This window comes from Nicotiana tomentosiformis, chromosome 5 (assembly GCF_000390325.3).
Source record: "Nicotiana tomentosiformis chromosome 5, ASM39032v3, whole genome shotgun sequence".
Lineage (NCBI taxonomy): Eukaryota > Viridiplantae > Streptophyta > Magnoliopsida > Solanales > Solanaceae > Nicotiana > Nicotiana tomentosiformis.
The window spans coordinates 44,624,950-44,647,683 of record NC_090816.1 but is presented as its reverse complement, the minus strand read 5'-3'; the positions used below and the strand labels follow the sequence as shown (position 1 = coordinate 44,647,683).

Sequence of the window (22,734 nt, the reverse complement as noted above, 5' to 3'; positions counted from 1 at the left end):
TTTGCTTGTTCTAAAACTCTCAATTGAATGATATTGGTTGAACTACCTGGATCAACCAACACATGTTTAATTTTTAAATCTAAAACATTAAGCGATATTACCAAAGCATCATTGTGTGGTAAAAGAAGGCCATCAGCATATTATTCCGTAAAGGTGATTTCATCATCTTCTGAGGCTTCTCGGATCCTCTTTCCATGAGTTACCGTTATCTTTATCTTATTTGTTGTTGAAAATCACTCCATTTACTTCAACACCACCAAATATCATGTTTATTGTTAGGTGAGGTGACCTTGTAGTCGGTTTGGCCGGTTCCACATCATCTTGATTCCTCCCATAATCGCTTTTAGCTCGATCACTCAAAAATTCTCTAAGATGACCGTTCTATAACAATGTTGCAACCTCTTCCCGAAGATGGCGGTAGTCCCTAGTCATGTGGCCATGTGTTCCTTGAAATTCACACCATAGATTAGGATCCCTTTGACTATGATCCGACTGAATTGGCTTTGAAAATCTACACTCCTTGATGTTTCTCATAGCAGAAAATAACTCTACCAAGCTGATATAGAAGTTGTAATCGGATAACCAGGGTTATCCTGAATCCCGGGACCCCGATAGCTCCTTCTCCTGCAAAGCTCTACTATTCCGACCATGATCCGTCCTTCTATCTAATACAAACATGTCTGATGTCTAAAATCCTTTATTTCCTCGCTCTTCAGCTCTTTCATAAGGCTGAAAATGACTTATGGAAGACCTCTAGTCTGCATCGAAATCAGTTTTGAACTTTTTCTGATTCTGATCGTGATTGCGACCCTTGGACGACACCGAAGAACTCAATTGATCATCTTCAATTCTAATTTTGATTCATAACGATTGTGGACATCTGTCCATGTGGTTTCCTGAAATGCCAACAGTCCTTCCTTCAATTTTCTGGAGGCATCAAAGCTCAATTGATTAAGACCTTTGGTGAACGCTTCATCTGCCCACTCATCTGGTACTGCCGACATTAGAATCCTCTCCTTTTGAAACCGTATTACGAACTCTTGTAACTATTTAGACTCTCCTTGAGTAATTCTGAATATGTCTGCTTTCCTAGATTGGACTTTCCTTGCCCCAACATGAACTTAATAAAAGAATCGGAAAGTATTTCAAAAGAGTCAATCGAATGCTCAAGTAAAAGAGAATACCATGTTAAAGCACCCTTCGTTAAAGTTTTGCCAAATTTCTTTAACAAGACAAGATTTGATCTCATGCATCCCAAATCATTTTCCTTTACAACTATAGTGTAAGTTGTGATATGATCTTGTGAATCCAAAGTTCCTATCATACTTTGGAATATCGGGAATCTTGAATCTTTTCAGATTCAATTCCGAGGCCGTACTCGGTTTGAACGACAACTGTGTATACTTCTTCGAATCCGGTCCCTTCAACATCGGTGGTGCTCCATGGATCTGATCCATCCAGGCATGGAATTCTTTAGCATTTTTCTCCAATAGTTCATTCATTTCCCTCACGAATATTATGAGTTCGGTTTTGAAAGGATCATTGGCGTTGTTTTCATTCCCGAATCCACTACCTGCACCAGTTGCCTCATTTTTATTAAAACCGAACTCCTCCCTTGAAGCGACATTTCCAGTTCTCTGTGTTGATTGATTTGCAGGCACACCAGGAGGGACTCGAACTCCTCAATTGGAGTTATTGGAAGTAGCCGAAAGAGCCTGCTTCAACTCTGTCATTACCCGGTCTTGTCTTGAGAGATGATTCATAATTTTTCTTTGTTGCGCTCTCAAAACTTTGACCGTTTCAACAACACGTTGATCGTCCATATCATCAGGAGTTGGACTTCTCACATGCCAAGGATTTCGTTCTTTGCAAACCAGAGTTGTTTCATCTCATTCGTTGCGAGTTTCATTAGTTGAATCATCACGCTGGAACACATCTGCATGTTCGTTGTTTGTTCCAACATTGAAAGAGTTGTTCACATCGTTAGCTGCCATATCTGATTTTATTTTTACTAAAGAAAAAACGTCAAAATCCGTTAATAACACATGAATGGATCAAAATAATGACACAATTGTCTATGCCCCACGGTGGACGCCAAACTGTTTACCCTAAAATAGTACAATTGAATTTGTAACGTGATTTATAGAAACGTGAATTAATTTGATCCAAGAATATAAAATAACTAAGAACAAAAGTAAATTGATTAAAATAACTTGAAGAAAATACAAGCCTGACTATGAGCTCAGCTTCTCCGATATCAATAATAAGAACAATATTACGAACAAAAAGAGAAAAAAATATTTAATAGAATAAAAGCAAATTTTGGATTTTGTGTACAAATAATATTTTTTATGTCTTACAATGAATACAAATTCTCCTATTTATAACTCAATCTAGGGAGGCAAGATCCCCAAATCAAACTTTTTTTTAATGTCAATAAAACCTCTCTTGATGGCTGCATAATGGTGGGGAATTAATGCAAAGATTCTTTGTAACGACTGCTCATTGAATGCCGTCCTTTCCAAACGATATCTTCCTTTTGAGTCTTTGCTCTCGGTTTAAATGCCTTCGGAACTTATTTAGCATCGGTCACGTGTACGTGGTGGTGCCAACTATTTGTTGACTCATACCTTACTTATTTTTTACTTCCACGTGTCAATTCATCGTGCATCCACCCATGGCTCATCAATTTTACCCTGTACAAGAAGGATACATATATTTGATCGAAATTATTTAAGAAAAATAGAAAAAAATCGAAATTAGTACTACAGTCTGTAACACATAATCATTGGATCACATGAAGAAAACTGGGCCAGGTGAAAAAGTGAGCCAATGTCAAAATCAAATTTGGGTTTTGTACAATGGATAACTCTCATATTGTCATTTCCTCATAGGTCGGTTTGTAAACCCGCCATTTCCCTTTCCACTCTCTCACTACCCGCTTCTATAAATTCTCGAATTCAAGTCTTCACGAGAAATTTCTTCACTATCCCCAAAATCCTCTCAAATTCAAATTTCTGTTTCGGATTTATCACTGAGATTTTCAAATTTCGTGAATGCCTGTGAACTTGACGGCGAACGCGATCCCGGCTATTATCGCCGGCGACGTGAACTCAAAGCCAGTGGTTCAGGTATTGGACATCAAGCTAATCGGCGCCGCAGCGGATCGGTACGGACTCCTAATCTCAGATTCTGAGTCGAGTCAGCAGGCTATGCTGGCTGCTCAGCTTAATGACCGAGTCAAAACGGGCCGCGTTCGCAAAACCTCCGTCATTCAGTTGATTGAGTACATTTGTACCACTGTTAAAAATCGCAAGTATGAATTTATTATTATTTTCTTCAAGCTTCAGTTAGAAATATTATATGTACAGTGCATATGATTACATGTGCTTCTACTTTTAATTGCATATAAAGCTTTGTGATATTTGCTTTATTATGTGTTCTCCTTTTCTGTTGTGCGCGTGCTTGTGTAACTGTTTTTTTACGCTATCAGTGATTTTTAGTTGCTATTTTAAATAGATTACTAATTAATGCCTATTAAGAGATACTCGTAATAAGACTTATTGTCTAAATATTTTAATTGTTTAATCAGCTATTTCCTATTTATTTTATTTCAGAAATCTAAAACAAAAAATGGATTTTGAAGACAAAATAGAAAGAAAAGAATTTATTTTGCATCGCTCAAAATTGACAACCAGTCATACAGAATTTCATTAAGCAATTTTCTCTATTGGGTTAAGGGCAAGATATACATGGGGATCTATATAATAATTCAGAGAAAATAAAGAGTTAGAAAGTTAGACAAAACAAAAAGGTACTTTTTCTATCCATGTACAAAGTCTTTCAAATGTAAAAAATGATTGATTTGACTTTGCTTTTGTTGTTTTACCTTTAATTAGAATGTTGATGCCTTGGTAGAGAATTACTCCTCGCTGATTTGGATGTGCAATTATGCCCAAAAAAAAAATGCAGTTATATTAGTTCATTATTTTTTCTGCTACTTCTCTTGTGGTCACATTTGTGTTTATCATCCATACATTAGTCATTCCGATTTTAACTTTGATAGATTGGGCTTGGATTTTGTTGTTTCGATCTTTAACTAGAATGTTAATGCCGTCATAAGGAATTATCCTTTAATCATATTGATAAGCACTTCTTTTTATATGCAAAAGGCAATACGCATGTATAACTTCATTATGTTTTGTCCAAGTTTTCTGGTGTGCGCATGTCATTTCGATCATAAAGTTAGATTTGGCTTTGATTTGTTGTTTGAGCTTTAACTAGAAGGTTAATGTCATGGAAGGAAATGATTTTTTGGTCGGCTCGATGGTGGAGAATTACTCCTTAATAATTTGAGCATGAGCAGTAGTGCAACATAACAAAACACATGTTTCTTGTCAATAATTGGTAATTGTGTTTCATTTTTGATTTGGTGTTAGCTTTCTATGTGTTCCGCGACGATTGTGTCAGAAACATGAAGCAGTTTTCCCCTTGGAAATTGTTGCACTGCCACATCTTTGCCTTGGTGTGTCATCTTGAATTGGGTGCCGAAAATGCTGTCCCATATTAGAAGAGTGTGGCACTTTTGTGCATTGGGCGCAGTGTATTAGGGGATCAAACAAGTGTCTATTTTAGCTAATAAGAAGTAATGGATTATCTTCTTCCGTATATCAATCTGGATTATACCTTTGATTGGAACTTGGGCTGGATGTGTTGATCTTGTTTTCCTTTTGCAGAATTATTGTTGTCATCAACATGGAAACTATTATACCTGAATGTGAAATAATTGGGAATCCTAAAGCGCTTGTAGAATCTAATTTTGGAGCTCAGAAAGCTATATCTAATGGCGTTTCTGGGTCTGCAATCTTTAACAATGGTAACTTGAGTGCTCAAAGATCTGGCCAAACAAGCTTTGCTAACAGCAACAATTTGAGCTCCCTACATTCAGGTAATAGCATGCAGAACTACCCACCTGCAATTCAACCTGCATATCAGCCTCCTCCAAATTACAAAAGCCATGGGACAATAATGAAGAATGAAGCACCTGCCCGCATTATTCCAATTGCTGCTTTGAACCCCTATCAGGGTCGGTGGGCTATTAAGGCTAGAGTGACTGCAAAGGGGGATCTACGTCGCTATAATAATTCCAGAGGAGATGGAAAGGTCTTCTCATTTGATCTCCTTGACTCAGATGGGGGTGAAATACGTGTCACTTGCTTTAATGCGGTTGTTGATCGCTTTTATGACAAAATTGAAGCTGGAAAAGTGTACATGATATCAAAAGGCAGCTTGAAACCTGCTCAGAAGAACTTCAACCATCTGAAGAATGAATGGGAAATATTCTTGGAGATAACTTCAACCGTAGATGTCTGTCCAGATGAAGATGCCACTATACCAAGACAGCAGTTCTCATTTAGACCTATTAGTGACATTGAAAGTGCAGAAAGCAATTCAATCATAGATGTGATTGGAATTGTAATAGCTGTCAATCCTTCTGTTCCGATCCTGAGAAAGAATGGAATGGAAACTCAAAGAAGAATCTTGAATCTAAAGGATCAGTCTAGGCGAAGTGTTGAGCTGACACTATGGGGAGACTTCTGTAACAGGGAAGGTCAAAAGCTGCAAGAAATGGCAGAAGCTGGGTTTTCCCCTGTTTTAGCTGTCAAAGCTGCAAAAGTTAGTGACTTCACTGGGAAATCCATTGGAACCATTTCTTCCACTCAACTGTTCATAGATCCAGATTTTGCAGAGGCTCAAACTCTAAGAGAATGGTTTGATCAGGGAGGAAAAGATGTTGCTTCTCAATCTATATCTAGGGAAAACATGCCTGTAGGATCAAAAAGTGAGATACGTAAGACCGTGTCTCAGATCAAGGATGAAGGGCTTGGTAGGTCAGATAAACCAGACTGGATTACAGTTAAGGCAACTATAACATTCATCAAAACCGAAAGCTTCTGTTACACTGCTTGCCCTCTGATGATTGGAGATAGACAATGTAATAAGAAAGTTACCAGGTCAGGAAACTCGAGATGGCAATGTGATAGGTGCAATCAAGAGTTTGAGGAATGTGATTACAGATACCTTCTTCAAGCTCAAATTCAAGATCATACTGGGTTGACATGGGTGACAGCTTTCCAGGAATCTGGGGAAGAGATTTTGGGTTGTCCCGCAAAGGAGCTACACATGATGAATGAAGAGGCGGATGGTAACAGATTTTCTGAAATTATTAGAAAATGTCTCTTTACACAATTTCTATTCAGGCTTAAAATCAAAGAGGAACTTTATGGTGATGAGCAGAAGGTGAAGATTACAGTTATCAAGGCAGAGAAAGTGAAACATTCTGCAGAAAGCAGATATCTCCTTGATTTAATTTCAAAATTCTGCCCTTCTTGAACAAAGGAAGCCAGATGAGAGTCTTATTGCATCCATTTTTAGGAAACCCATTGGCTCTCTTTCTCAGAGAGATATAGGCAAAAAGTCATTGTTGTAGTCAGGTGATTATTTTTCTCTTCGCCATAGGAAGGTGCATTATTTGCATTCTTGCTTTGAAATCCCACTTAATGGTCTAATGTAGTTTTAGTATCCAATTGATTTGGAAGGAGCATATTTTCATTTTTCTTGTCCCATGAGTTGAATAGTTGAATTTACAATATTATTCTCATTTGTCTTCATCACAAGAACATTTTTTATTTTTTTTGATTTGGTAATCCCCCCCTCCCTTTAATCCGTTCTCTCCACGGTCCAGCCAGTGGTGTTTCTCACTTTTGCCCTTCTTGTAAGTGAGCACTCAACTTGGATGGAATAATCTTTCAGTTGTTCGTATTTCTAGATGTATAAAATGGAATAATCTTTCAGCTGTTCTTATTTTATATGTAAATATTGGATGTTGAGTCGGGAGAAGCTCATAAGGCATGTTATCATTTGCATTGGTGGATTTCTTCAGTTTTTAGTAAATAAACGAGTCATCCACAGGTTTACTGAGTCTTAGCTATTGCTATGCTCAGCTCTCTGAAAATCATTTGGTTGGTGAAAAGGCAGGGATATTAGCTAGCGTTTTAACCGGAATTAATTGTATTGCTCTCCCCAGTCGTGCGAGAGCAGCAAACTGCAGTTCTATGTTTCCTTTGATAAGGTGAATTTCTTCATGCGAAGAAATAAGCTAAAGTAGAGATAACACATTGATTGGTTATGATAACACATTGATTGGTTATGTAAACATTATACTCCATAAATCATCAGGGGAAACATTAGATAGATACAAGAAGAGAGTGGAGATATATCAGAATTTTGTTTCTTAAGTCCGCTTGACAGGATCAAAGTTGGAAACACCAATTACAGCGCTAACAATTGCAGTAAGCACAACTCCTCCTGAAACAATGCTGAGCAAGAAGTTCTTGAGGGATGGCGAAACACCGTCAGCTGCTTCGGCTATGTCGGGAATCACCATGGAAGCAGTCAGTGCAGCTGCTGTCAATCCTGTCACAACCTTCTCCTTAAGTGAAGCCTTGACTTCAAACCTTGCAACTGGTTTTGATGCTGCACTACTCTTTGAGGGCTTTACTGGCAATGGCTTCAAGAAAGCCACAGCACTTGATTGCCTCTTCTGACTTGTGTAAGTCAGCGGCATGGCCATGGAAACTGCAGAAGAAGAAGCCATAATTTGCCTTTCTTTTTTGGTCTTTGCTCTGCGGTTTCCTTTTATCCCTAACTTTGCTGAATGAGAAATATGGTATTAGTAAGGACTGGTTTGGAGAGGAGAAAAATTTCGAGTTAGATTGAGAGAATGGAGAAAGGCTTTTCTATGAGAGGTGGAAATACGCAATGGCGTTGCCACCTACTCCGTCCTATGTGGCGCATTCTACTTGGTTATCCTGGATAAGGTTATCTGATTGTAAGTGTTGTAATTTTATATTCACAAAACCTGAGGGTAATCCCACTCTAATTTGTGATTGTAGAGGGGAGAGTGGAGGAAATAAGTAGAACAGAGACAGATTCAAAAATTAGAGTTAATAGATTCAAAGTGGATATAGCTTATCGTGTGTGTCTCTCTCTATATATATGAATTAGAACTGCACATTAGGTCATATAGTCTAATAGCCTAGATTGGCTGAGGGTGACTAAACTCGACCAGGGGGTTTATTTGGAGGGGCTTGGCAGTCACAGTGAAAAAAGGAAAAGAAAAACGAATTTACTTTAGAGCTGAAAATTTAAATGGGATCACAATTAAAAAATAGTACAAAAGGACAAATAAAAAAATAATAATAACCACCAAGGGAAACGGAGCTATTTCGCAGTCTTGTGTAAACCATCCACTGCAAGATCTGAAACTGGAAGACGCAGAGCCTCCATTTACAAGGTACTGTCATCCGACAAAATTTCATTGAAAACAATCCACAAATACATATTTAAAGAGAACATGTATAATACATATTAAAAAAAAGTGACATTATTAGAAAATAATATCAAATAAACATCAATTTCGGACAAGAAGCAAAATCTTATAACCTCTAGAGCCTTCATTCAAATTCACATATATACAAGTTCAGTTGTGATAATAGGCTGATACCATTGGCCTAAAATCATGTGTATGCCACTGGGATCAAGCATGGCTATTTAGCAGAGTTGTCTCTCACCACCAAAGGCGAGATAATCCTACCAATAAACGTGGCCTGAACCATCCAGGAAACAAAGTTTCACGTGATCAAAGGCGATATGAGATACAACGCCCTTTTCGGAAGGCCATGAATCCACAACATGAGAGTTGTACCTTCGACCGTACACCAGGCCCTCAAATTCCCGACATCGAGAGGTGTCAAAACGGTGTACGGAGAACAACCAGCCGCAAAGAAAATGTTCGCCGTCGATGAAGCTAAACCAATGTCTTCACCTTCGCCGATAAAAGGATCGGGCTCGGAAGGAGAACGGGACACCAAATAGCAATCAAAGACATCGGCTTCGACCCAGCTAGATAACCAGAAGATCGAAGAGGATGATGATCAAAGGGTCCCTCGATCTTTCGTGATTCCCGATGACTCCGACACCACCAAATCAACAATCGAGGAACTAGAGCAAGTCACATTAATCGAGCACTGGCCCGAGCGAAAGGTATACTTGGGAACGGGGTTGAGCCCCGAACTCAGGAAGAAACTCGTTCAATTTCTTATCGATAACATCGATTGTTTTGCCTGGTCCCATTTGGATATAACAGGGATCCTGCCGGAAATAACGATGTATCGGCTAAGTTTGGACCCCAGGTTCAGACCAGTAAAGCAAAAGCGAAGACCCCAGTCCGAGGGAAAGCACGCATTCATAAAGGACGAGGTAACCAAGCTTCTCAAAGTAGGGTCCATTCGGGAGGTAAAATATCTGGAATGGTTAGCCAACGTAGTTGTAGTGCCTAAAAAAGGGAATAAACTTAAAATGTGTGTGAACTATAAGGATTTGAACAAAGCATGCCCCAAAGATTCCTTTCCGCTACCCAACATCGATCGCATGATCGATGCCACGACCGGCCATGAGATCCTCACTTTTCTCGATGCCTATTCCGGGTATAATCAAATCCAGATGAACCCGGAGGACCAGGAAAAGACTTCATTTGTCACCAAATATGGAACGTATTGTTATAATGTGATGCCCTTCGGGCTAAAGAATGCAGGGGCTACTTACCAACGCCTAGTAAATAAAATGTTCGAAGAACAAATAGAAAAATCAATAAAAGTTTATATTGATGATATGCTAGTTAAATCCCTGCGCGTAGAGGACCATTTGTCCCATTTGCAGGAAACGTTCAAAATTTTGAGGAAATACAACATGAAGCTCAACCCCGAAAAATGTGCTTTCGGAATCGGTTTGGGCAAGTTCCTCGGCTTCATGGTGTCACATCGGGGAATAGAGATTAACCCCGATAAAATTAAGGCCATCGAAGACATCGTCGTTGTGGACAGCGTGAAGGCCGTACAAAGGCTAACGGGTCGGATTGCAGCCTTAGGCCGATTCATTTCAAGATCATCTGATCGAAGTCACAAATTTTTCTCTCTACTAAAAAAGAAGAACGATTTTGCTTGGACCCCGGAGTGCCAACAAGAATTAGAGGAACTAAAGCGATATCTATCAAGCCCACCACTACTTCACACTCCAAAAACAGACAAAAACTTTGTTTGTACTTGGCAGTATCGGAAGTCTCCGTAAGCGGTGTCCTAGTTCGAGGTGAACTCTCCAGAATACCTAAACCGCTTATCTCTCATACCCTGCTCTCGGCTCCGCTGACGTACACCCTCAATCCTGCGGGCTATCTCCATGACTAGCTTATAAGAAATACCCATCTCAACCTCTCGAGCCATAGTGGCCTGAATGCCAGTATGTAAACCCGCAACAAACCTCCGCACTCTCTCCGCCTCAGTAGGGAGTATCATAAGTGCATGGCGAGATAACTCAGAAAACCTCACCTCATAATCGGTCACTGACATCTGACCCTGCTGGATCTGCTCAAACTGAAACCTCAACTCTTCCCTCTAGGAGGGTGGAATATACCTGTCCAGGAAGATACGGGTGAACCTGTCCCAAGTTATGGGAGGAGAATCTGCTGCTCTGCCAAGAACATAAGACTGCCACCATCTACGGGCTCTGCCCTCTAGCTGAAAAGTAGCAAAGTCTACCCCATGAGACTCCAATATCCTCATATTGTACAGTCTATCCTTGCACCGATCAATGAAATCCTGGGGATCCTCGTGTCGCTCACCCCCAAAGACAGGAGGATGTAGTCTAGTCCATCTGTCCAATAGTTTCTGAGGGTCAACGGCTACAGTTGGCTTGGGCTCAAGTGTAGCTGCTGCCACTGGCTGGGCTCCACCCACAGGTAGTGCATCCTGGGTCTGATATACAGCAGTTGCCTGACCATGGGCCTGTGCGGTAGGGGTATGTGCTCCCCCGTCCGCCTGAGTTATGGCTGGGTCTGCCGGAAATAAACCGGCCTGAGTCATTTTTTCCATGAACCGTAGCATACGACCCATGACATCTTGAAATCCTGGTGCATATGTGAAATCCATCGGAGTTGGCTCTGCCACAGGCACCTCACTCTGTTTCTCAATAATGGGATTCTCTACTGGACCCACTGGCAGCATAACTGGAATAGTCCTAGTACGTCCTCGCCCTCTACCATGGGTTGGAGCCCTCCCTCGGCCTCTAGCAACTGGGGGAGTAGCTCTTCCCTGGTCTGGAACCTCATTAGAGCATGTTCTCACCATCTGTGAGAGAATAAGAGAAGGATATTTAGTATTACATTAATAGCACGATGGAATATGAAGAAAGGTAGTTTCCCAACACCCTATAGACTCTCGAAGATAAGTACAGACATCTCTGTACCGATCCGCAAGACTCTATTAGGTCTGATCATAACTTGTGAGACCTACGTGAACCTAGGGCTCTGATACCGTGTTGTCATGACCCAATTTCACTTATAGGTCACGATGGCGCCCAACACTACAGCTAGGCAAGCCAACTGATAAATTAAACGTATATTGATTAAATTTTTAATCCAAGAAAATAATAAAATATCAAATTCTACCAATGTGTGTGCTAAGACCTGGTGTTACAAGTATATGAGCATCTAGTAGATTATACAAAATCTCAAATACTGTCTGAAATAAAAATAGATAGAATAGAAAAAGAAAAATACAAGGAGAGACATTGGTAGCTGTAGAACGGCTCAGAAAGGTAGCTCACCACTTTGCCCCTGGATAACGTGGGTGTAAGACGGTAGGTCCCCCACTAGTACTTGCCTCAGGTCCTGTACAAAAAATGCAGCAAGTATAGTATGAGTACGTAAATAATGTGTACCCAGTAAGTATCCAGCCTAATCTCGAAGTGGTAGAAATTATGATATTACTATCCTGTATCATCCGGGCAAAGCAAATGTGGTTGTAGATGCCTTGAGCAGAAAGGTGGAAATTATGGGTAGTTTGGCTTTCATTTTAGTAGAGGAAAGGCCATTAGCCTCGGATATTCAGTCCTTGGCTAACAAACTTGTGAGGCTGGATATTTCAGAGCGCAGCCGAGTTCTTGCATGTGTTGTGGCCCAATCTTCACTATTTGAGCAGATCAAGGCTCGCCAGTATGATGACCCACACTTGATGGTTCTTCGTGAAACAGTACTACGAGGTGGTGCCAAGGAAGTTACTATTGGTTCGAATGGTGTTCTACAACTCCAGAGTCGTCTATGTGTTCCTAATGTGGATGGACTGAGGAAAGCGATCCTAGAGGAGGCACACAGTTCTCGGTATTCTATTCATCCAGGTGCTACGAAGATGTATCGTGACCTGAGGTAGCATTATTGGCGGCGACAAATGAAAAGGGACATTGTTGAGCATGTAGCTAGGTGTCTAAATTGTCAGCAAGTTAAATATGAGCACCAGAGGCCTGGTGGCCTACTTCAGCAGATGCATATACCGGAGTGGAAATAGGAACGCATCACTATGGACTTTGTAGTTGGGTTGCCGCGGACCTTGCGGAAGTTTGATGAAGTTTGGGTCATTGTCGACAGGTTGATCAAGTCAGCACATTTCATTCTGGTTGTGACTACGTATACTTCAGAGGGGTTGGCCCAAATTTATATTCAGGAGATAGTTCGGTTGCACAGTGTGACAATTTCCATCATATCAGATAGAGGTCCTCAGTTTACTTCACATTTCTAGAGAGCAGTACAGAGTGAGTTGGGGACCGGTGTAGAGCTCAACACAGCTTTTCATCCGCAGACCGACGGGCAGTCAGAGCGGACAATTCAGATTTTGGAGGATATGCTCAGGGCATGTGTGATTGACTTTGGAGGTTAGTGGGATCGTTTCTTGCCTTTGGCCGAATTTGCTTATAACAACAGTTACCAATCCAGCATCGAGATGGCTCCATTTGAGGCTTTGTATGGTCGACGATGTCGTTCGCCCATCGGGTGGTTTGAGCCCGGTGAGTCTAAGTTATATGGTACTGATTTGGTGAAAGATGCCTTAGAAAGGGTAAAGTTGATTAAGGAGAGACTTCGTACAACACAATCCAGACAGAAGAGTTACGCAGATCAGAAAGCGCGCAATTTATCCTTTATGATGGGTGAAAAAGTTCTCTTGAAAGTTTCACCGATGAAGGGAATAATGAGATTTGGGAAAAAGGAAAAATTGAGCCCAAGGTTTATAGGCCCATTTGAGGCGTTGAAACGAGTTGGGGAGGTTGCTTATGAGCTTGCATTGCCTCCCAGCCTATCGGAAGTTCATCCGGTTTTTCATGTATCTATGCTCTGGAAGTATCATGCCGACCTATCACATGTGTTAGATTTCAGCATAGTTCAGCTAGATAATAACTTGGGTTATGAAGAGGAACCAGTTGCCATTATTGATAAACAGGTTCGCCAGTTGAGGTCCAAGAGGATTTCTGCAGTTAAAGTCCGGTGGAGGGGCCAGCTAGTCGAGGAAGAGATTTGGGAGGCCGAGGAAAACATGCGGAGTAGATATCCACACTTATTCAGCACTTCAGGTATAATTCTAAACTCGTTCGAGGACGAACGTTTGTTTTAGAGGTGGAGAATGTGATGACCCAAAATGTCATCTTTAAATTTAATAATTAATTCTGTATTCTAAGACCTCGAAAAGCACTATTTATCATTCCTCGACTTGCGTGCGTAGTCCGTAAAATTTTCTAGAAAGTTTTACGTGAAAAATGGATTAAAATATGAATTAGAGCTTTAAAACTCGACTGAGTTAACTTTGGTCAATATTTTGAGCAAACAGACTCGGATCAGTGTTTTGACAGTTCTGGTAGGTCCGTATCATGATTTGGGACTTGGGCGTATGCCCGAAATCAAATTTCGAGGTCCCTAGCCCGAGATATGGAATTTTAATGAAAAATTAAAAGTTTAAGTTCAAATAGTGATCGGATATCGAATTATGTGCAAACGACCCCGGAATAAATTTTTTATGATTCCAACAGCTTCGTATGATGATTTTGGACTTAGGAGCGTGATCGGAATTTTATTTGGAAGTCCGTAGTGAAATTAGGCTTGAAATGGCTAAAATAGAAATTTAAATTTTAAAAGTTTGACGGGGGAGTTGACTTTTTGATATCAGGGTCGAAATCCAATTCTGAAAATTTTCACAGCTCTGTTATATCATTTATGACTTGTGTGCAAAATTTGAGGTCAATCGGACTTGATTTGATAGATTCCGACATCAAATATAGAAGTTAAAAATTCTTAGTTTCATTAAGCTTGAATTAGGGTATGATTCGTGGTTTTAGCGTTGTTTGATGTGATTTAGATATTTGACTAAGTTCGTATGATGTTTAGGACTTGTTGGTATATTTGGTTGAGGTCCCGAGGGCCTTGGGTGAGTTTTGGATGGTTAACGGATCAAAAATTAGACTTAAACAGCTGCTGCAATTTTTCTCTTCTGCTGGAAATTTTGGGATGTGATCGAGCCCAAGATCGAGCCCAAAATCGAGCTCCCAAGATCGAACTCCCTAATCGATCTCCCAAGATCGAGCTCCCATGATCGAGCTCTCGTGATCGAACTCCCCTGATCGAGCTCCCTGATCGGACTCCCTGATCGAGCTCCCTGATCGAGCTCCCAAGATCGAACTCCCTGATCGAGCTCCCAAGATCGAGCTCCCATGATCGAACTCCCCTGATCGAGCTCCCTGATCGGACTCCCTGATCGAGCTCCCTAAACGGACTGGACAGATCTATAAGTTATAAAAACAGAGGCATTCGACCCATTTGCCATTTTTGACAAACTTGAGCTTGAGTAGAGGCGACTTTTGACATATTTTCAAGGAAAGACATTTGGGGTAAGTGATTCCAACTCGAATTTGGTCTATATACACAAATATATCATTATTTTTACCATTTAATTAGTGTTTTGAGATTGAAATTTGATAAATTTTAGAAATCTCATAGAAATTAATTTTTAAGATTTCGGTATCGATTCGGAGTCGGATTTGAGTGAAACTGGTATGGTTGGACTCGTAATTGAATGGGTTGTCGGATTTCATAACTTTCGCAGGATTCCGATATATGGACCCCACAGACGAATTTTTAATTAATTTCAGGATTTTTATTGAAAATGTAGTATTTCTTATAGAATTGATTCCTATAAATTTTAGTGATTGTATCGAATTATTTATGGCTAGATTCGAGCCAATCAAAGTTGGATAATCGAGGAAAGGGCCTTCTAGTGGATTAAATTTGAGCAAATTGAGGTAAGTCTCTTGTCTAATCTTATGAGGGAGAAATTTACCCCATAGATGATTAAATTAAATAATTGTTGCTAATTGTGGGGGCTACGTACGCACGAGGTGATGAGAGTCCGTACGTAGCTACTTTAATGCTAAAGTCCGGGTAGTTTAGGACTCAAAGCATGAATTACTTATGTAAATTATATTCTTTATTAATTAAAATATTTGATGTATATATTGTGAATTGTTATGAAAGGTGGAAAAATATAAAATTTTCATATGCTTAATTTTTGTTTAGATTGATTAATTGTTGAAATAAATTGTTATCCTCTCGAATAAATTTTACAATAAATACTCTATTCTGGAGGTACATAAGAAAATGTCCTCCTTTCTTGTGGATCGGGCCGAACGCCTCGGCATGATAGATGCATCTATGAATTGTGCCGCACGTCCCTCGGCAGTGTACATAATATTCTGGATCGGGTCGAACGACTTCAGCAGAAATCGTGCTTAATAATAATAATTACACGATACTTTGATAGTTTATTGTAGCTTGTGAATCTAATTGATAAATTTAAAAATCTTTGGAATTTAAGGATTATTATCCCTGTTAGTTAAGGAATTATTATTATTCCTGTAAATGAGATTAATTGATAAACTGAAAATTTATTGGAATTGAAGAAATTTAGTTAATATACTGAGAATTGTTGCATTTGAAGGAATTTAATTATTTATGCTGGTTAAATAAATTATTGTTATATTTTGTGAATCATGCTGAATTATATATTCTAATTTTATTTCAATTATTATTATTGACCCGTAGTGAGTGTCAAAGTCGGCAATCTCGTCTCTACCACTTCGAGATTAGGCTTGATACTTACTGGGTACACGTTATTTACGTACTCATACTACGCTTGCTGTACTTTTTGTGTAGGACCTGAGGTAAGTACTAGTGGGGGACCTACCGTCTTACACCCACGTTATTCAGGGGCATAGTGGTGAGCTACCTTTCTAAGCCGTTCTGCAGCTACCAGTGTCTCTCCTTGTATTTTTTTTTATTCTGTCTATTTTTATTTCAGACAGTATTTGAGGTTTTGTATAATCTACTAGATGCTCATATACCTGTGACACCAGGTCTTGGCACACACATTGGTAGAATTTGGTATTTTATTATTTTCTTTGATTAAAAGTTTAATCAATATACGTTTAATTTATCACTTGGCTTGCCTAACTGTAGTGTTGGGCTCCATCACAACCTATAGGTGAAATTGGATCGTGACATTTACTTAATTTTTTAAAATTAATTCAAAACGTATCCACAATAATCCACGTGACAGCCTAATAATAAGTTACTTGGCATTGCTCAAGACAATGATAAATTATTATTTTTTACACTAATTAATTAAAAAAGTTATTGTATTACTTATCCTAACCTTTTTTAATTTATTAATTTTTCTAAGTGTTTTATTCTATGCAGTTTTTTATTTAATAATATTGCTAAATATTTTATTCATATTTTATTAAAATTAAAATTTTCTGGTGATGATACTTGTCATCCTATCCTTGAATCTTACTAAGTATTTTATTTATTTATTTTTATTTATAGATTAAGATTTTTCTAGTGATGACGCTTGTCATCCTCTCCTTATTTTGCCTCTCCTATTATATATAAATAGATTTTTTAATTCAATAAAAATTAAAAATTAATTATATCTTCTAAGATTTATTCTTTACACTAATTTAAAAAATATTATATTACTTATTTGATGAAATCTTATAGCTTTCAATTGGATCTTAGATTATAAATATTGTTTTAAAAATAGATGTATTATTATTTATAATAATTAAAAAATATTGTATTACTTATCCTATCCTTTTTAATTTTTTAATTATGCTAAGTGTTTTGTTCCATGCAGTTTTTTATTTATTAATTTTTCTAAATATCTTATTTATTTATTTTACTTTTTAAAATTCAAATTATATGTGATGACACTTGTCATCCTATCCATGAAATTTGATAAGTACTTTATTTATTTATTTACTTTTTAAAATCGAGATTAATCTGGTGATGGCTTTTGCCATCCTCTCCTTGTTTTGCCTCTCATATATATATATATATATATATATATATATATATATATATATATATATATATATTTTTTTTTCTTTTTAAAAATTAAAATTTTTCTATGATGACACTTGTCATCCTATCCTTGAATTTTGCTAAGTACTTTATTTATTTATTTTCTTTTTAAAATTGAGATTTTTCCGGTGATGACATTTGTCATCCTCTCCTTATTTTGCCTCTCCAATTCTATATAGATAGATTTGGAAGAGACACAAGGTAGGGAACATGGAGAGCGATAATATCAAAAAGAAAACTTTTAATGGAAGTCATGTGATCAGTAGCTCCAGAATATATTATCCAAACAATGCCATTCGCACTAGGTAGCATGAAAGCTCCATAAGACACACCGTCATAAGACATGAGCTTACCAATAAAGTTAGTAAAACCCAAGAGAGGTGGAGACTATGGGGAAGCAAATATCTAAGACTGTTGCAGTAACATCATCAGTCGGGAGTATTGATCCTTGGTAAGGCCAGGTATAGCAGAAGACTGGTCATTCTCAGCAGAACCATTAGACCCACCGTGCATAGAAGAAGCACCAGAAGTGTCAACCTCAACATATGCAACAGTTCTGCGAGGGGGAGGTCATTTGCTGAACTTGAAGCTAAGATGATACCCACGCAACTTATAGTATTTGTCTATGGTGTGCCTAGGCTTCTTGCAGTACTGCATATGATATAAGACTTGGGAGCCTCAAAAAATATTTTGGAGGTAAAATTGGGCTTAGAAGTCCCAACAGTAAAAGAAACAGAGTTTGTAGAAAATTGAGAGGCAGAAGACATCTATCACTGCTTCTCATCAGAAAACAAAATGTTGTACACATTCCCAACAGATAGGAGGGGTTTTATCATTAAAATTTTGCTGCAAGTTTGCATGTAAGTGTCATTCAAACCCACAAAAAACTGATAAACCTTTTTCTCTTCATCCTCAGTAGCCTTACCCCTACAAGTACAAACTATGATCTTATAAGAAGCTATTTCATCCCATAACTGTTTAATTTTATTGAAGTAAGAAGCTATGTCTAATGACCCTTGAGAAATATGTGCTAATTCCTTTTTAAGTTCAAATACTCTAGCACCATAAACCTTCCCATACCTCTCCTCCAGTTCACACCAGATATCCTTGGCAGACTCAGAATATTTTGCACAACGAGAGATTTTCTTTGATAGAGAGTTAATCAACCATGAGACCACAAGATCATTACAACGTTTCCATTGTCGTGTCAAAGAATATCCCGGTGGAGGACTTACAGAGGTACCATGAATGAAATCAAGTTTATTAAGAATGGAGAGAGCAACCATAATATTTCTCCTCCAACTGCCATAGCAGCTCCCGTCAAACGGACTAGAAACCAAAGAGGTTCCCAGCACATCTGATGGATGTCCAATAATGGGTGGGAAGGATGTGTGTAGTCATCCTCGTGAAAACAGCACAAGATGTAACATAGGTAGAAGGAAAATATGTAGCTACAGGAGTATCATTTGTCATTTGAGAAAACTCTTAGCAACAAGAGACAGAATCATGCAATTGATATAAGAGAGAAAGAGAACAAATCTACCCTCCTCTTTTGCAACAGAAAAGAGAACAACCTTATGAACAATATTCTGACGACTCAGCAACTAGCGACAAAACCCTAGTTCGAAGTAAAATTCACAAAATTCGATCCAAGCACCATCACACAATAGGAGAAACAATGAGGAAGAGTAACAAGAACGATAAGCAAGGAAAATCCTTAAAACAACCAAAAATTCACCGAAAACCCCATATCAGTGCGAGCACAGTAGGAATCAAAAACACCAACGAAATCTATCGAGGGTAATATCAATTGGAAGAGGATGAGACGATCAACCTGAATCTACGCTCTGATATCATGTTAACTGTCGAATTCTACACTAGATTTGATAGAATATAATTAGGATTCATGAGAGTTTGAGAGAAGTTTCGAGAGACATTTGTGACTGAGTGTAAAATAAATTAGAAGTGAATTCTCTGTCCAATGCAATGTGAGTCCCTACAATTAATAAGGCTAGACCCGATAAGCTAACTGAATAAATATTACATGTGGGCTCACCACAAATATGGGTCTAAACAATAATGTATCCCAAATATTAACCTGCATCTGATAGTCTACAACAACAACAACAACAACAACAACAACAACAACAACAACAACAACGACCCAGTAAAATCTCACAAGTGGAGTTTGGGGAGGGTAGTGTGTACGCAAACCTTACCTCTACCTCGAGGGAGTAGAGAGGTTATTTTTGATAGACCCTCAGCTCAAGAAGATGAAAAGAGACAATATATCAGTACCATCAACAAAAACCATAGAAATAATAATATCATAAGAACTAGTAAATAGATGAAAAGCAAAAACAATGATCAGTAAATAAGGCCTGATACTATAAAAGCGGAAGAGTAATGTGACCACAATATTGACCACTAGTAGTCTAAGACCAAATCCTATCAGACTATCCTCACACTGGTACCAGTTAGAAATATGCACAACTACCTCCTAACTTACAACCTTAATGCTCGACCTCCACATCTTCCTATCAAGGGCCATGTCCTCGGATATCTGAAGCCTCACCATATCCCACATGATCACCTCTCCCCAATACTTCTTAGGCCGCCCTTTGCCTCTCCACGTAGCCACCAACGCCAACCACTCGCAGCTCCTTACTGGGGCATCTGGGCTCCTTCTCTGTACGTGCTCAAACTATTTGAGCCTCGCTTCCCGTATCTTGTCATCCTTGGGAGCCATGCCTACCTTCTCCCAAATATCTTCATTCCTAATCTTATCCATTCTAGAGTACCCTCACATCCACCTCAACATCCTCATTTATGCTACTTTTATATTCTGGATATGTGAGTTCTTAACTGGCCAACACTCATCCCCATACAACATGGTCAGCCAAACCACCTCTCTATAGAACTTACCTTTGAGTAGCGATGGCACTTTCTTGTCACACATGACTCCAGATGCTAACCTCCATTTCATCCACCCCACCCCTATACGGTGTGTGACATCCTCGTCGATCTCCCCATCCCCCTAGAAAACCGACCCAAGGTACTTGAAACTCCCTCTCTTGGGAATGACGTATTATCCAAGCCTCACATCCATGCCCGCTTCTCTCGGCTCGACACTAAACTTGCACTCAAGGTATTCCGTCTTAGTCCTGTTCAACTTGAAACCTTTAGACTCAAGGGCCTGTCTCTAAACCTCTAGCCTCTCATTAACGCCGCCTCGTGTCTAGTATATCAAAACTATGTCGTCAGTGAATAATATACACCATGGCACCTCCCCTTGAATATGGTGTGTCAGTGCGTCTATCACCAGGGCAAATAAGAATGGGTTGAGCACAGATCCTTGGTGTAACCCCATAACAACCGAAAAATGCTCAGAGTCGCCTCCCACTGTCCTAACCCGAGTCTTAGTACAACGACTCCAATTTCCCACCTTAGGATATCTTGATGGCACCTAATCTCTAAGACTAGGTAAGCCTTACACATGCTGATTTAATAACAGGATTGAACTATTTAATCATTTATCATAAACCATTAAATGACATACATAGCCGCAAGTGGCCAATAGTTATACATTTCCCAAAACCGGTAGTACGGAGTCATAAGCAATACTAAAACACACTAGAATTTTTAAACACAATATTGTTTTGAATTATAATTTAATAGTAGCATAATGAAGTAAGATGGTGATTCCGAGGCCTACGAACGTCAAGCGGGTATACCTTGAAGTCTCCTGCTGCGCAGATGCAACTCTCAACAGCACAATCAGAATACCTGGATCTGCACAAAAATGTGTAGAAGCATAGCATGAGTACACCACAACGGTACCCAGTATGTATCAAGCCTAACCTCGATAGAGTAGTGACGAGGCTAGGTCAAGACACCTACTAGGAATAAAAACCTATTCAAGATATACATAAGCTAACAATGGAAAGAACATCAATGTAAGACCAACAACGGAAATATTATTGATTTACAATCAACAATGAAGTAATAGAAATATAAATGGCAGCAAGTAGTAAACGAGTAATAAAGAAACAACATAATCAGAACACTGATGAGATATAAATGAACTCAAATAAGGAAAAAAAATGGATGACAACTCAAATAATAAAACTGCTCCCAACGCATGGACTTATAACAAGAATTACCCCGAGGCACCTCACCTCATAAACCATAAGTCATGAGCGACAATTTCCAAAGCTTACACATATAGAACCTCGTGCCCACAATAACAATCACTTTCGCACGGCAAAGCCCACGTGCTATCATGTACCTTGCAACCGTGATAAATATTAATTTAGATGAACGAAAGATATATTTAGACATCGTAAAACATAATAACAATCTTGAATAAGGTAAGGTATCAAAAGAAATAATGAGTTTATTTTAGAAATCAAGTAAAGTAAAATAATATACAATTTGTACGAAACAGAGTATAAGATGGGTTTAGGTTAGAAATCAATAAAATTGAGTAAAAGTATCATTTTAAAACAAAGCAAAACATAAATTAAATTAACGAATTAAATATAGAATTTGTTAAAGAAAAATATGATAATAATTTCAAGTAAGGTAAACATCTAACAGGGTGATGAGTACAATTTGAGGACCTAATTATAGTGAAAGTGCGACAACCATTTAGAAAAATAAGGCACCGAGTGAGATAACAAATTCTATCTTAAGAGGCACATAGAATAAAGCATGTTAATAATACTTTTATTTAAACCATTATGTTACCAACAACTCAACAGAATATGATATAGTGACTCTACATAATTAAATTCACAATGGCAATCAATTCACCAAGTTATAACAGAGGCGCAGATTGGCATGTTAAAGCAATACAACAAATCACATAAAATGCATGACTCACACAAGAAACCACAATCATTCCAACACCAAGATAACAACAAATAACCAAAAATAATCAAAATGTGGACGAATGATTGAAGGAAGAACAATGACCGTTCAAATTAACAAGTTGTCCCAACATGGAATGTACAATGAAAATCACAACCGAGGTACCGCCTCATATTCATATTTCACAATTTCAATCACAATCTTTTCTTATACTGCCGCGTGAGCCTTACATTTGAAATTGGTTTTTAAAAAAAGTTTTTCCGAAATAGCTACACGCACTTTAGCCCACCTTATGACGCCCTGTGGCTTCATGTAGTTCCCTTACAAGCAACACGCACATAAGTCCCACCTTATACTGCCGCATGCACAGTAACCGCATGCCTTATACTGCCGCATGCACGTCAATATCACATCATAATAACAACTCACACTACAAGTGCCCGTATATCATAATTTGCCAATAATTAATAAAATCAATGTTTCAACAATATTAGCTTATGGCTCCACCA

At 38.6% G+C, this 22,734-nt stretch overlaps 3 protein-coding genes across 4 annotated transcripts; 1 reads left to right on the top strand and 2 right to left on the bottom strand.

The window, feature by feature from the left end:
- Positions 1–2,812: 2,812 nt before the first annotated feature.
- On the top strand, positions 2,813–6,671 carry LOC104108817 (replication protein A 70 kDa DNA-binding subunit A). Of its 2 annotated transcripts, XM_009617944.4 has the most exons (3): positions 3,182–3,316; positions 4,440–4,645; positions 4,737–6,671. In XM_009617944.4, exon 3 carries the CDS (start codon positions 4,756–4,758, stop codon positions 6,391–6,393), a length of 1,638 nt encoding a protein of 545 aa, XP_009616239.1. In that variant the 5' UTR covers positions 3,182–3,316; positions 4,440–4,645; positions 4,737–4,755; the 3' UTR covers positions 6,394–6,671. The 2 variants fall into 2 exon arrangements, with proteins under 2 accessions (XP_009616238.1, XP_009616239.1); XM_009617943.4 differs by lacking the exon at positions 4,440–4,645 and having other exon boundaries at positions 2,813–3,316.
- A 532-nt stretch (positions 6,672–7,203) lies between these two features.
- On the bottom strand, positions 7,204–7,796 carry LOC104108818 (uncharacterized). The gene has a single exon (XM_009617945.4). It carries the CDS (start codon positions 7,655–7,657, stop codon positions 7,295–7,297), a length of 363 nt encoding a protein of 120 aa, XP_009616240.1. The 5' UTR covers positions 7,658–7,796; the 3' UTR covers positions 7,204–7,294.
- Positions 7,797–18,123: 10,327 nt separating this feature from the next.
- LOC138892264 (uncharacterized) lies at positions 18,124–18,639 on the bottom strand. Its single transcript, XM_070175969.1, has one exon. It carries the CDS (start codon positions 18,637–18,639, stop codon positions 18,124–18,126), a length of 516 nt encoding a protein of 171 aa, XP_070032070.1.
- Positions 18,640–22,734: the final 4,095 nt, after the last annotated feature.